The 15299-nt window shown below is 43.0% G+C and overlaps 1 protein-coding gene across 2 annotated transcripts in view; it reads left to right on the plus strand.

Annotated features, from left to right (window-relative positions):
- Positions 1–15299, plus strand: part of LOC139368809 (intraflagellar transport 122 homolog (Chlamydomonas)) — a 35775-nt gene that overhangs the window by 18303 nt on the left and 2173 nt on the right. Inside the window, exons 20-27 of one of the 2 annotated variants that reach the window (XM_071108179.1) lie at positions 2735–2837; positions 6736–6876; positions 7020–7117; positions 8145–8245; positions 11164–11329; positions 11457–11568; positions 11647–11775; positions 14095–14171. In XM_071108179.1, the coding sequence (XP_070964280.1) occupies positions 2735–2837; positions 6736–6876; positions 7020–7117; positions 8145–8245; positions 11164–11329; positions 11457–11568; positions 11647–11775; positions 14095–14171 (927 nt within the window). Of the gene's footprint in view, positions 1–2734; positions 2838–6735; positions 6877–7019; positions 7142–8144; positions 8246–11163; positions 11330–11456; positions 11569–11646; positions 11776–14094; positions 14172–15299 lie in introns of both variants that reach the window. The other variant, XM_071108178.1, reaches the window with a different exon arrangement.

Here is a 15299-nt window from a genome sequence, read left to right on the forward strand (position 1 = left end):
AACCTCACAGAATGGGACCGCTGAAGTGCGTAGTGTGGAAAAATCATCTGTCCTTGGTTGCAACACTCACTACCAAGTTCCAAACTGCCTCCGGAAGCAACTATTCGTCGGGAGCTTCATGAAATGGGTTTCCTTGGCCGAGCAGCCACACACAAGCCTAAGATCACCATGCGCAATCCCAAGCGTCGGCTGGAGTGGTGTAAAGCTTGTTGCCTTTGGACTCTGGAGCAGTGGAAACGCGTTCTCTGGAGTGAGGAATCACCCTTCACCATCTGGCAGTCCGACGGACTGCCCGACTGCCCGTCCTGCCCGACTGCATAGTGCCAACTCTAAAGTTTGGTGGATTAATTATGGTCTGGGGCTGTTTCTCATGGTTCGGGCCAGGCCCCTTAGTTCCAGTGAAGGGAAATCTTAACACTACAGCATACAATGACATTCTAGACAATTCTGTGCTTCCAACTTTGTGGCAACAGTTTGGGGAAGGCCCTTTCCTGTTTCACCATGACAATGCCCCCATGCACAATGCAAGGTCCATACAGGAAAGGTTTGTCAAAATCCGTTTGTAACACCTTGACTGGCCTGCATAGAGCCCTGACCTCAACCCCATCGAACATCTTTGGGATGAGCCAGGCCTAATCGCCCAACATCATTGCCTGACCTCACTAATGCTCTTGTGGCTGAATGGAAGCAGGTCCCCGCAGCAATGTTCCAACATCTAGTGGAAAGCCTTCCCAGAAGAGTGGAGGCTGTTGTAGCCGCAAAGAGGGGACCAACTCCATATTAATGCCCAGGATTTTGGAATGACGATACTTTTAGCCATTTAGTGTAGGTCTAACCCAGAACAAAGAAAATTACACTGCAAATTTACTGGAACAATACAAACTGAAACCATGTTCTATAAAACCAGAGCAAAGCTGCCAGCCAAGCTAGAGATTTCCTCTAAATCTCTGCCTAGGATGACTAGAATGTGAGAAGCACCCAGCGGTCCAAAGCACTAAAGAGCCTTAGCTAAGAACTTGTTTCTGTTTTGACTCAACTGCCCCATCAGAGCAGCGCATACCACAGACCCAGCTAGCAGATTTGGTTATTTGGAAGTTGTGGGAACTTACGTTTTTGGTTTCCCATTAGTTCTGGGAACAAAGCCATAAATATTTTAAACATTCTGAGAATGGAAGTGAACATTTTGCCTATTCAGGGAATGCTAATTTTTAGGTTGCAGGGAGGTTCTGGGAATATTTTATTATTGTTCTAAAAACTGAAATGATAGGTTATTTGAAGGTAATTAAATAATGTTCTGAGAACATTCCAATAAGATTTTTAATAACACAGCTATCGTTGGGTTAACTGTTTTGAACTCCAAGAACAGATAGGACACATGGAAATTAATTTGGTTAGGCATTAGTCATGTAAACACATTACATTTGTATTTTTATTTTGCCACGGTATCCGTGCGATTTGATCCTGTGATCTTCTGTTCTCTGTCCATGGAATTAGTCCACTGCGCCACCAGCATGGAGCTACTGTAGCATGCCAATGTTTTTTAACTCATACAAAGCTGTTGATTTTTGTCTATTCAAAATAGTCCCCATTTCAATTGAAACAAGCACTCATTAAGTTTAGGTGTGGCCAATTAGTGGGTGGGGCCAACACACCTGAACACACTTAACAAGATAGAGGATAGAGTTTTGGTGACGCTGAAAATTGAATGTATATAAATAGCATTCTTAGAACGTTCTTTGAACGTTAATAATGTTTACTTGTGTTTTTTATGGGTCGTTTTCTTAATGTTCTGAGAAAATGACATTAAATAGAACCATGAGGAAACCTGCAGAAAACGTTATGCTGAAGTACTGAAATTCCCACAGAAGAACGTTGTTCTTGGAGCAATTTGAGAGCATTACTTTAAATAGAACAATAAGGAAACCTGTAGGAGACATTACGCTGAAGTACTGAAATTCCCACCTAAGAAACATAAGGTTGTCAGAACGTTATGTGCTAGCTGGTTATCCTGCACCATTACCAGAATGTTGTGGGAAGGTTGTATGTAAAATAACCATAGGACAACCACACTCTAACCAAGCTCTAAGAAACATATGGTTCTCAGAATGTTATGTGCTAGCTGGGGAGACATGGAGAAAATACTAAATGTTCTAAGTGTTTAAGCGAGTTATGGGTGGAACTGAGAGCAAACGTGTGATTTCCACTGTGAAACAGAGAGAATGCCAAAAGACTACAACATTAAATCCCATTCATATTGTATGAATCATGCACAGCGTGTGAGGAGCTTTCTCACCCGTTCGTTCATTTGATTCTGAGAGAGAGAAAGGACGAGAAAAAGAGAAGGTGGAAGGCTTAATGAAAGTCTTGCTATTGGACAATTAGGTTAATCAATCAAGATGACAGGCAGGTATGCCTCTGTAGGCTACTGTCATACAATTCTACTACAGCATGTCACTCAAACAACCATAGCTGCACACTAATTGACCATGACATGAAATCAGTCTAATATGCTAACCTTAACATATGACAGTAGTAATGAGCTCTGTTAATGTTTTGGCTAGATGTGTCTGTTTTAAAGCCTGTGTTAATAATCACTGACAATTTCTAGGCAAATTATCCTGGGCATATTGCCTCAAAGACAGACGATACAGTAAACCTAATAAACATTCTAAGTGATATAATCTGGTTATATGTAAGGCATCTGATTGAGCCTTTCTTCCCCTCTCTCCCCCAGGCCTTCGCTCTGGTGGAGAAACATGCCCAGTTTAAAGATGACGTCTATGTGCCCTACGCTCAGTGGCTGGCTGAGAACGACCGCTTTGAGGAGGCACAGAAAGGTGAGGATGGAGAAAGAGAAGAGAGAGAATGCTCATCCCAATATGTTATAGGAGCTCGATGTTTGATGTTCCCACATTTTGTGGTAACTTTGCCAAGAACATGTCGGCTGAAACATCTTATCACTAGTTTCTATAAAAATCCCATTTTGTGCACCTAACATTGAGCAGACATATCTCAGATCATTCTGGAATCAGAACTATATCAATGTATCACAGAAAACCACAGAGGGCTGTAAGGGCATTGTCAGTTCGTATAACATAGGGTACATATGGAATCCATATCAAGCTTGGCCTGTGTTGTTATATCCAAGCGTTCTTCACTCCTCCCTCTGCAGTGCTGCTCTCTCTATTCACTGTAAAACATCATCCTCAGTTAGAGACAGAGCAAGTCCTGACTGCTTACAGTGTTACATGCCATGTATATTTCCAATCAGCACTATAACAAGCAGCTCTTAATGATGATTACCCATGTGAGCAGAAGAACTGTCATCACCACATGGCTTTACACTGAGTGTACATAATATTAAGAACACCTGCTCTTTCCATGACAGACTGACCAGGTGAATTCAGGTGAAAACTATGATCCCTTATTGATGTCACCTGTTACATTCACTTCAGTCAGTGTAGATGAAGACAATTGAGACATGGATTGTGTCCAGAGGGTGAATGGGCAAGACAAAAATACAAAAAAAGGGTATGGTAGAAGGTGCTAGGCGCACCAGTTTCAGCGTGTCAAGAACTGCAACGCTGCTGGGTTTTTGCTCAACAGTTTCCTGTGTGTTTCAAGAATGGTCCACCACCCAAAGGACATCCAGCCAACTTGACACAACTGTGGTAAGCATTGGAGTCAACATGGGCCAGCATCCCTGTGGAACGCTTTCGACACCTTGTAGAGTCCATGCCCCAACGAGGCTTTCCTGAGGGCGAAAGGTGGTGCAACTCAATATTAGGAAGGAGTTCCTAATCTTTTGTACACTCAGTGTATAATTATGATCCCTGCATGCCTATTAATGTACAGTACCAGGGATTTTTCAGGGGGGTTGGGGGGAGCTAGACATTCAGGGAGAATAGAAATTCCAAAAACAATACATTTAGCAATATATTTTATTATTATGTTTGAGCAAAAGAACACAGCATTAGCCACAGCAAAATGCATAGAATTGCAGGAAATTAGCTTTAAAACTGACCAAATTTCTCTCATCTCCATGTAGACATTTGAGAACAATTTCTCTCAAAATCAGCAGCACCGATGAGCCAATTGCGCCCCCTGCCACGCCCACCGCCTAAGCTCCTTTTTTGATCTATAAAAAACCCTGAGTGCTGTATCCAATCCATCCTGCATAATATCCTCTGTGTGTGGAGTATAGAGTTGAACAGGCCTGTCTGTGTTTCAGCCTGGCAGTAATCTGGCGTCGTGCTGACTGTATTGTGTTTTAGTGGGGCAGTAATGCTGTATTGTGCCACCACCACAGTGATTGTAATTGACTTTAGGCCCCTGTAGCGTTGTACCCTGGTGGTTCCTCTCCTGGCAGGGCTGACTGGTCACTGACTGTAACTCCTCACCAACGGGGGGGGGGGGGGTGTGTGTATGTATGTGTGTGTGTCTAGATGTATGTATGTGTGTATAGGACACATGGGCAATTCAATTAAAGGGATACTTTGGGATTTTGGCACTGAGGCCCTTGAATCAGATGAACTTGTGGATACCAAATTATGTCTCTTGTGTCCAGTTTGAAGGAAGTTAGAGGTGGGTTTCGCGAGCCAATGCTAGTACGCGTTAACATAATGACTGGAAGTCTATAGGTATCTGCTAGCACATAAAAATGGTATCCACAAGTTCATCTGACTCTGGGGAAGTAGATAAAGGGCCTCTGCCAAAATCCCGAAGTATCCCTTTAAAATGTATGCCAAACAAAAAACATTGATTTCAAAGTTTAACAAAGACTACTTTTAACAATTCACACCAAACATTTTATAATAATGCAAAAGTTGGTAACATAATTTCTGTAAAAACATAAAAGTTTTTTTTATGTGACCTCGTTTTCCACAAAAAAGATCTGCTCCGAATTAATATTAAAAGATGTCTGCAGAAAGAATGTGGTGTCAGCTATGATATGACACCTAAAAATATATTTTGGTTATTGTAATTGAAGTGGATTTACACCTGATAACAGAATTATGGTTACAAAATGTCATAATTTGACCCTGATCTGTACTACACAGAAATGCATAATTATGGATATGAATGTCATTACCTTTATGGTGATGTATCCTGAATAGGTACACAAAGGTAGAAATATGCAATATCCTCCTTTGCATATGTGGGTATTATCCTACACACTGGCTATTATTTTAATCAGGGCCACCACCAAACAAGACCACATTTTGTTGGGTTGGACCGGACCAAATCTGAGCCATCCATAGACGTCTACAGTATGTTTAACAAGTTTGGACATCAAAGTACAGCACTATAGAGCACAATACCACACAGAACAGTAGAGTACAGCATAGTCAAGTAGAGTATAGTTCAGTAAAGTAGCGTATAGTTCAGTACAGTACATTATAGTGTACTCAAGTGTGCTCTACTATGTACTGTACTGAACTCAACTGTACTTTTCTTTACCCTACTGTGCCTTACTGTAATGTGTTGTTGAAAACTGTGAAACAGTTGGTTCAAATCTGGTCCGGTCATCAGATATCTGGACGTTGAAATCAAGGTTGGTCCGGATTGGACCGGAAAACTGACCGGTGGACTGACCAAATTTCAACTACTTTTCAGCATCCATTGATGTCCGGTGTCGGCCGGTGCTCAGTGGGTCAGGATGCTGGTCACAGTAAATAGAAAGAGAGGGGACTCGTGGGTAGGTTTACGTGCGTATTCCAGATAATAGCTCATATTCCGGTTTAGGTCTAATTTGGGATCAGTTTACATGCACCTTTGAAATCCCGCTCATGAGTTTCCATCCCTGCATGCATAAATAAACATAATATTCATCATTGTCTGTCATTACTTGATGCTCTAGAATATTAAATAAAGCCATGCTCACCAGAATGTCATAAATCGATAGAATGAATATAGCATCCACGATCTAGTTGACATCGGTACATTTTTCTCATTCATTTCGGCTTCTCTCGCATGCCAAAGACACTTAGGGAATGGGGAGATTTTCCGTGCAAGATTTCCAAATGACATCAGTTTGTTGATCGGTATTAAGGAAATGAAAAGCTGTGAAAACGATCCAACATGTTTTTGAGTTTGTCTTCGATGCATATTTTATGTGGTTGAAAGTGAAATGCTGTCAGCTTTTATGTCACTGAAAAAAGTTGCAGGGTTAGTCTACACAGCACAGTCCCTAATTGTACATTTGCATTTTCTCAAGATGAAAGAAAGAAATCATATTTCTCCACTCCTGTTCCCGATAAAAAATTACATTTTACAGCAAGAAACACTTAATTCTGCATGAGTTAATATCATAAAAGCCTACGTGTGGCATGCTCCTATGAACGTCACATATTGGTGCTCATGGGTCCTTTTGCATGGAAACGACCACATGTTTATTGGAGTTGTGCTTTCTAAGTGGCATGCTGTTTGAAATTTGGGAGTGGGTTTGTTTTAGAAGATGTCTGTTTGTGGTTACTAGTGAAAAATGAGGAAAACATTGTCTCGAATACGTTAAGTACAAATTGTCCCTGGTGTGTAAGTGTGTGTCTGTGATATTGTTCAACTCTTGCAGCCTTAGAATGAAAGGGGTATAATGGGAAAGGGCTCAGCTCCTATAAGGCTGAAACTCTATTGTCCATGCAATAGAAGCAGTGTTAACCTCCGCTCTGGCTCGCAATGTTCCCCCTTCCTCGCTGCAATTAAGTCTCTTCCCTCCCTTCTCTCCTCCCACCGCAGCTTTCCACAAGGCGGGCCGACAGAGCGAGGCTGTGAAGGTGTTAGAACAGCTTACCCACAATGCCGTGGTGGAGAGCAGGTTCAATGACGCAGCATATTATTACTGGATGCTCTCTATGCAGTGTCTGGACATCGCTAGGGGTACGTAGGTCTACTGACACCAATATACCTCTTACTACTATCACCACTGAATTCCTACTGTAACTGGTTCATTTTGATTTTGGTGTGTGTGTGTATGTGTGTGTGGGGGGGGGGGGGGTGCGGGGTGCATGTGTGTGTCACAGAAAACGAGGAGAGGAAGGAGGAGATGCTGAAGAAGTTCAAGCGTTTCCAGCACCTGGCTGAGCTCTACCATGTTTACCACTCAATACAGCGTTACACAGTAAGATGCTCACCACAGCTGAAGGTAGGGACAGAGTAGAGCCAAGTAAGTATAGTTAAGACTAAGTTGAGGTTGAGTTCAGAAAAGTAAAAAAGTTAAGAATAGGCGGGGTTGAGAGAGTTGAGAAAGGTAGACCGCAAAAAATCCCTTCAGTCCCTTAGTTGAAATAGGAAATGCTTCTGGAATCCTTTGGTTGATAATTAATCAGGATAACCCACCAGCAGCACCACCCCCCTCGCCAGTGCTTGGTTCTAAACAAGCTATGCCTGGTTATAAGCACTCTGTCTCTTTAGGCTGGTTTGCTGTGGCTGCAGTACTCCTGGCCTTTGTCTGTGTTCTCTCTCACTCTCTCTCTCTCTCACACACACACACACACACACACACACACACACACACACACACACACACACACACACACACACACACACACACACACACACACACAGAGTACTAGTCACACCCCTGAAGTGAGGAATCCCTGTGATTGAGTCCAGAGCAGGAACCTTCTATACCTCACTTTAACTCTCCCAGGCACCTGGCTGTGCTGAGCCATCAAACACCATGGAAGCTAGCTGGCGCTGTACGCTAATGAACACTCCCTGCCTCTGAACCTAGCCCCTGTGAGAGCAGTGTTCTGTGCTGTGAAGGGAGTCTGTGGCACAGCTCAGGCTATTCATCATCTTCAGACTAGTGTTTAAGGCAGGAGAGAGAAGAAGAGAGATGGAGAAGAAGAGGGGGAGGGACAGACACAGGATCATTGTGCCTCTGAGACTCTTACAAAGATGCCCAAAGCTGTGTGTATTTGATTGATGTTGGTATGCTCTCTCTCTCTCTCTCTCTCTGCCTCCCCCTGGTACTCTACCTGCCTCTAATTTTCTGTCTCTTTCTCTGCATCCCTTCTCCCTTTCTGCTACATCTACCTGCCTCTATTTCCCTCTCTCTCTCTCTCTCTCCCATCCTTCTCTGCCTCCCTTCTTCCCCCTTCTTGCTACCTTTCCCTCCTCTCTCTCTTTTCTCCTTTCTCCAGGATGAACCCTTTAGCTCCCATATGCCTGAGACGCTCTTTAACATCTCCAGGTACCTCCTACACAACCTCACCAAGGACGTGCCACTGGGCATCTCCAAAGTGTATCCTTCCAATGTTAAAATTAATCCTACAGGTCGGAACCAGTATGCTCAAATCTATGTGTCCAATGTCACCTTAAATGTTCATAGAGTTCACAGGCTGATTACCTGGTGAGGTATAGAGAACATTAAGGAAAAAGAGAGAGAGGAAGTTGGTTCCAGGGAACAAACAGGGTAGAGGAAACAGACCAGCACGACCACGTGAAGGGAGATGGGCAGGAAGAGAAGACGCTAGAAAGAGGCACATTTTCATTTACCAAAACAAACCCACTGATTACCCCCCCCCCCCCCACACACACACTCACACACACACACACACACACACACACATATACATAGAGAAAAAGGGGTAGTAGCATGGGGAAGGAAATACCAGGCTTCCAGAAAGAAATTAGGGCTCTGCAGCTGGAATCCTCTCTGGCCACACGGTGCCGCTCGGAAAAGTTTGAACCAGGATTTATGGTCTTAGCAGGCTCTGGTCTGAATGTGGCACAACGTCACGGAAAGCATCACATACATCACAGAACAGTAGATGAGTTTTTAGCAATCCTGATACTGGGACTGGAGGAGCAGAGAGGAGAGCTGTTGGAGCTAGTGGAGGAATCCCAGTTACAGGGCTTCTGCAGCTGCAAGTCATTGACCTGGTGTTGCCTTTCTCCAAGGGCTCCTCAGTGCACAACAATCTCAATCCTTACAAATACAAACAGGCAGCAATTTCCTGTGCTCAAACACACACATGCAAGGATGATTACACAAACACTTACACACAAGTATACATTCCTCTAATCACAGCACTTTTAAAGGAAAAGCCAAGGTAGTTATTTTAGAGAGGATCAGTGTACCCATCACAGAGCCAAACAGAGAGAATAGGACTTGTGGTTGCTGGCAGTGGCTATGTTTAACATACATACACAGCTCTGATGAGTGTGTGTAGTGCCAATTGTGTGCCCAGTCCCCGATCTTGAGTTCTTGTTCTAGAGTCGGAAGACGTTTCCATTAGGCAATAAGTTCATTTTGGCCTGTCCTACCCTAATACACTATACAGTTTGAAGTTGGAAGTTTACATACACCTTAGCCAAATACATTTAAACTCAGTTTTTCACAATTCCTGACATTTAATCCTAGTACAAATTCCCTGTCTTAGGTCAGTTAGGATCACCACTTTATTTTAAGAATGTGAATGTCAGAGTAATAGTAGAGAGAATGATTGTTTTATTTAAGCTTTTATTTCTTTCATCACATTCCCAGTGGGTCAGAAGTTTACATACACTCAATTAGTATTTGGTAGCATTGCCTTTAAATTGTTTAACTTGGGTCAAACATTTCGGGTAGCCTTCCACAAGCTTCCTTGGGTACATTTTGGCCCATTCCTCCTGACAGAGCTGGTGTAACTGAGTCAGGTTTGTAGGCCTCCTTGCTCACACACGCTTTTTCAGTTCTGCCCACACATTTTCTATAGGAATGAGGTCAGGGCTTTGTGATGGCCACTCCAAAACCTTGACTTTGTTGTCCTTAAGCCATTTTGCCACAACTTTGGAAGTATGCTTGAGGTCTTTGTCCATTTGGAAGACCCATTTGCGACCAAGCTTTAACTTCCTGACTGATGTCTTGAGATGTTGCTTCAATATATCCACATACATTTTCCTCATGATGCCATCTATTTTGTGAAGTGCACCAGTCCCTCCTGCAGCAAAGCACCCCCACAACATGATGCTGCCAACCGTGCTTCACGGTTGGGATGGTGTTCTTCGGCTTGCAAGCATCCCCCTTTTTCTTCCAAACATAACGATGGTCATTTTGGCAAAACAGTTCTATTTTTGTTTCATCAGACCAGAGGACATTTCACCAAAAAATACGAACTTTGTCCCCATGTGCAGTTGCAAACCGTAGTCTGGCTTTTTTATGGCGGTTTTGGAGCAGTGGCTTCTTCCTTGCTGAGCGGCCTTTCAAGTTATGTCGATATAGGACTCGTTTTACTGTGGATTTTTATACTTTTGTATCTGTTTCCTCCGCATCTTCACAGGGTCCTTTGCTGTTGTTCTGGGATTGATTTGCACTTTTCGCACCAAAGTACGTTCATCTCTCAGAGACAGAACGCGTCTTCTTCCTGAGCGGTATGACGGCTGAGTGGGCCCATGGTGTTTATAGTTGCGTACTACTGTTTGTACAGATGACTGTGGTACCTTCAGGTGTTTGGAAATTGCTCCCAAGGATGAACCAGACTTGTGGAGGTCTATAATTTGGCTGATTTCTTTATATTTTCCCATGATGCCAGAAGGCACAGTGCCAACTGTAAATTTTGGTGGAGGAGGAATATTGGTCTGGGGCTGTTTTTCATGATTTGGGATAGGCCTTTTAGTTCCAGTGAAGGGAATCGTTAACGCTACAGCATAGAATTACATTCTAGATGATTCTGAGCTTCCAACTTTGTTTAAATAGCTTGGGGAAGGCCCTGTTCTGTTTCAGCATGACAATGCACAAAGCAAGGTCCATACATAAAAGGTTTGTCAAGATCGGTGTGGAAGAACTTGACTGACCTGCACAGAACCCTGACCTCAACTCCATCAAACACCTTTGGGATGAATTTGAACGCTGACTGCGAGCCCTAATCACCCAACATCATTGCCCAACGTCACTAATGCTCTTGTGGATGAATGGAAGCAAGTCCCCGCAGCAATGTTCCAACGTCTAGTGGAAAGCCTTCCCAGAAGAGTGGAGGATGTTATAGCAACAAAGAGGGGACCAACTCCATATTAATTACCATCCTTTTGAAATGAGCTGTTCGACGAGCAGGTGTCCACATACCTTTGATCATGTAGTGTAGTTAGGATTCAATTTGAAGAGAGTAAACTGACCCCAGATCTGTTGCTAAGGGCAATGTCTACTTGTAGCACCTTGTTGCCCTTGACAATGGGTCTCAGTAACACTCTTTATGCGTTGGCCAAGCAGAGCAGAACCCTGGGAGCGTTTAAACTAGCCAGACATGCCTATGAGAAGCTCCAGGAACTCCACGTTCCCTCTCGCTTCCAGGAGTCAATGGATCTGGGCAGCCTTACCGTCCGCTCCAAACCATACCACGACAATGAGGTGTGAGTTTGCATGCATACATGCGTGTCTGTGTATATGTGTGTATATTTACTTTTTTAAAGTTCTAGTGGAGCGTGTATGTTATACTTTGTGTATTTTCACAAATGTGTGTATGTGTGTAACCCAGGACCTGATCCCCATGTGTTACCGCTGCTCCACCAACAACCCCCTGCTGAACAGCCAGGGCAGTGTGTGTATCAACTGCAAACAGCCCTTCATCTATTCAGCATCTTCATACGGTAGGTTGACACCAGTCTCTTTGTAAGTGGATGTTTGGTTCCGAGGTGTGTTATTAATATTGTATCTCTGTACTGTAGAGGTCCTTCCTCTGGTGCAGTTCTACCTGGACAAGGGTATCGGTGATGAGGAGGCTGTGTCTCTCATTGACCTGGAAGTCCCTTGCATTGACAGGAAGGCTGCTCGCTGGCAGGAGATGAGCAGTGGGGGTATCCTTTACCTGATGCAGTGTACACCACTAACATCTATGCATTTCTCATGACCAGTTTTACCTAATGTGAATAGTCTGTATGTTAAGGTTGTGTGCTCATACATGTTTCCATACAGACACACATTACATACAGTATGTGTCCTTACCAGAACCTTGATTCTGATTCTGCCCAGCACCTTGATTCTGATTCTACCCAGAACCTTGATTCTGATTCTGCCCAGCACCTTAAGCTGTCAAACTGAAGTAATCTTAGATGTAATAGAGTTAGAGGGGCTCTTCTCTCTTGTCAGAATGACACTAACACCTCAGAGACATCTCTGCCTGGGAGTAACCTGCATTAGCTGACACACAGTGTTGGGGAGTAGTGAACTATATGTTATTCAACTACATGTTGCAGTAGCTTGGTAGTAGTTGTTCTAAATTCAAATCTTGGCAGTGTTTTCAGTAGTTAATTACATACTATAGCCATGTAGTGGTGTCACTAACTAATGGAGCTACTCACTACTTTTTTTGCGAAAAGAAAATGTTGGTGAAGTAGGCAGCCATTTCCTTTCTGTTTTGGCATCAGATCGGCCTAATTCTCACTTGAAATCTAGTTTTTGTGTTTAATAGGCTAAATGACACATTATGTTAACATCTGACTGCAGAGGGATCTGTTTAGATGTAATAATGTATCACAAAGTAGTTTGGATATATCGTTTTTCAAAGTACCTTGCTCTCTTTGACATATGAATTAGAGTATCTTTGTTTTTCCCGATGTTGGTTGAATAAAGTGACTGCATGAGTCTGGTATACAGTGCATTCGGAAAGTATTCAAACCCCTTCCCTTTTTCCACATTTTGTTACGTTACAGCCTTATTCTAAAATGGATTAAATATATATTTACTCATCAATATACACACAAAACCCCACGACAAAGCGAAAACAGACATTTTTGAAAATTTTAAAATTTGATTTACGTAAGTATTCAGACCCATTGCTATGCGACTCGAAATTAAACTCAGGTGCATCCTGTTTCCATTGATCATCCTTGAGATGTTTCTACAACTTGGATTAAATTTATTCAATTCAATTGATAGGACATGATTTGGAAAGGCACACACCACACCTGTCTTTATTAGGCCCCACAGTTGACAATGCATGTCAGAGCAAAAACCAGGCCATGAGGTCAAAGGAATTGTCCGTAGAGTTCCGAGACAGGATTGTGTCGAGGCACAGGTCTGGGGAAGGGTACCAAAACATTTCTGCAGCACCCCACCAATCAGGCTTTTATGGTAGAGTGGCCAGACAGAAGTCACTCCTCAGTAAAACTGCCTTTTTGGAGATGGCCAAAAGGCACCTAAAGACTCTCAGACCATGAGAAACAAGATTCTCTGGTCTGATGAAACCAAGATTGAACTCTTTGGCCTGAATGCCAAGTGTCACATCTGCAGGAAACGTAGCACCATCCCTACGGTGAAGCATGGTGGTGGCATTATCATGCTGTGGGGATGTTTTTCAGTGGCAGGGACTGGGAGATTAGTCAAGATCGAGGGAAAGATGAACGGAGTGAAGTACAAAGATCCTTGATGAAAATCTGCTCAGGACCTCAGACTGAGGTAAAGGTTCATATTCCAACAGGACAATGACCCTAAGCACACAGCCAAGACAACGCAGGAGTGGCTTCGGGACAAGTCTCTGAATGTCCTTGAGTGGCCCAGCCAAAGCCCGGACTTGAACCTGATCGAACATTTCTGAAGAGACCTGAAAATAGCTGTGCAGCGATGCTCCCCATCCAACCTGGCAGAGCTTGAGAGGATCTGCAGAGAAGAATGGGAGAAACTCCTCAAATACAGCTGTGTCAAGCTTGTAGCGTTATACCCAAGGGGACAGGAGGCTATAATCACTTCCAAAGTACTGAGTAAACGGTCTGAAAACATATGTAAATGTTAATGTTAATTTTTAAGTTTTTAATACATTTGCAAAAAAATATATATATTTTTTTGCTTTGTCAATGTAGGGTATTGTGTGTGTGTGTGTGTGTGTGTGTGTGTGTGTGTGTGTGTGTGTGTGTGTGTGTGTGTGTGTGTGTGTGTGTGTGTGTGTGTGTGTGTGTGTGTGTGTGTGTGTAGATTGATGAAGGGAAAAAAACAACAATTGAATACATTTTAGATTAAGGTTGTGACGTAACAAAATGTGGAAAAGTCAAGGGGTCTGAATACTTTCCTAATGCACCGTACGTCGTGAGTGTGTGTGAGAGCAGAGAACCATGAGCAGAAGTGATAGGGTGGGTATGAAAGGGAGGATGTGAGAGGAGCAGCTTCTTTAACTGTATCAGAGTCCCAGTCTCTGAAGCTGGATGATGGCACAGAAGACACAGAGGAGGACCCCTTCATGGCCAAACTCAGCTTTGAGGTGAGGATCCGGAGGATAGAGGGAGGGAGGTGAAACTAAAGGGAGGGTAGAAATGAAAGGGGTCAGTATGTGTGTATTCTAATATGTGATCCTGTGTGTATTCTAATATGTGATCCTGTGTGTATTCTAATATGTGATCCTGTGTGTATTCTAATATGTGATCCTGTGTGTATTCTAATATGTGAACCTGTGTGTATTCTAATATGTGAACCTGTGTCTATTCTAATATGTGAACCTGTGTGTATTCTAATATGTGAACCTGTGTCTATTCTAATACAGTGGGGCAAAAAAGTATTTAGTAAGCCACCAATTGTGGAAGTTCTCCCACTTAAAAAGATGAGAGAGGCCTGTAATTTTCATCATAGGTACACTTCAACTATGACAGACAAAATGAGAAAAAAAAATCCAGAAAATCACATTGTAGGATTTTTAATGAATTTATTTGCAAATTATGGTGGAAAATAAGTATTTGGTCAATAACAAAAGTTTATCTCAATACTTTGTTATATACCCTTTGTTGGCAATGACAGAGGTCAAACGTTTTCTGTAAGTCTTCACAAGGTTTTCACACACTGTTGCTGGTATTTTGGCCCATTCCTCCATGCAGATCTCCTCTAGGCAGTGATGTTTTGGGGCTGTTGCTGGGCAACACGGACTTTCAACTCCCTCCAAAGATTTTCTATGGGGTTGACATCTGGAGACTGGCTAGGCCACTCCAGGACCTTGAAATGCTTCTTACGAAGTCACTCCTTCGTTGCCCGGGCGGTGTGTTTGGGATCATTGTCATGCTGAAAGACCCAGCCACGTTTCATCTTCAATGCCCTTGCTGATGGAAGGAGGTTTTCACTCAAAATCTCACGATACATGGCCCCATTCATTCTTTCCTTTACACGGATCAGTCGTCTTGGTTCCTTTGCAGATAAACAGCCCCAAAGCATGATGTTTCCACCCCCATGCTTCACAGTAGGTATGGTGTTCTTTGGATGCAACTCTGCATTCTTTGTCCTTCAAACACGACGAGTTGAGTTTTTACCAAAAAGTTCTATTTTGGTTTCATCTGACCATATGACATTCTCCCAATCTTCTTCTGGATCATCCAAATGCTCTCTAGCAAACTTCAGACGGGCC

Source organism: Oncorhynchus clarkii, chromosome 16, assembly GCF_045791955.1.
Source record: "Oncorhynchus clarkii lewisi isolate Uvic-CL-2024 chromosome 16, UVic_Ocla_1.0, whole genome shotgun sequence".
Lineage (NCBI taxonomy): Eukaryota > Metazoa > Chordata > Actinopteri > Salmoniformes > Salmonidae > Oncorhynchus > Oncorhynchus clarkii.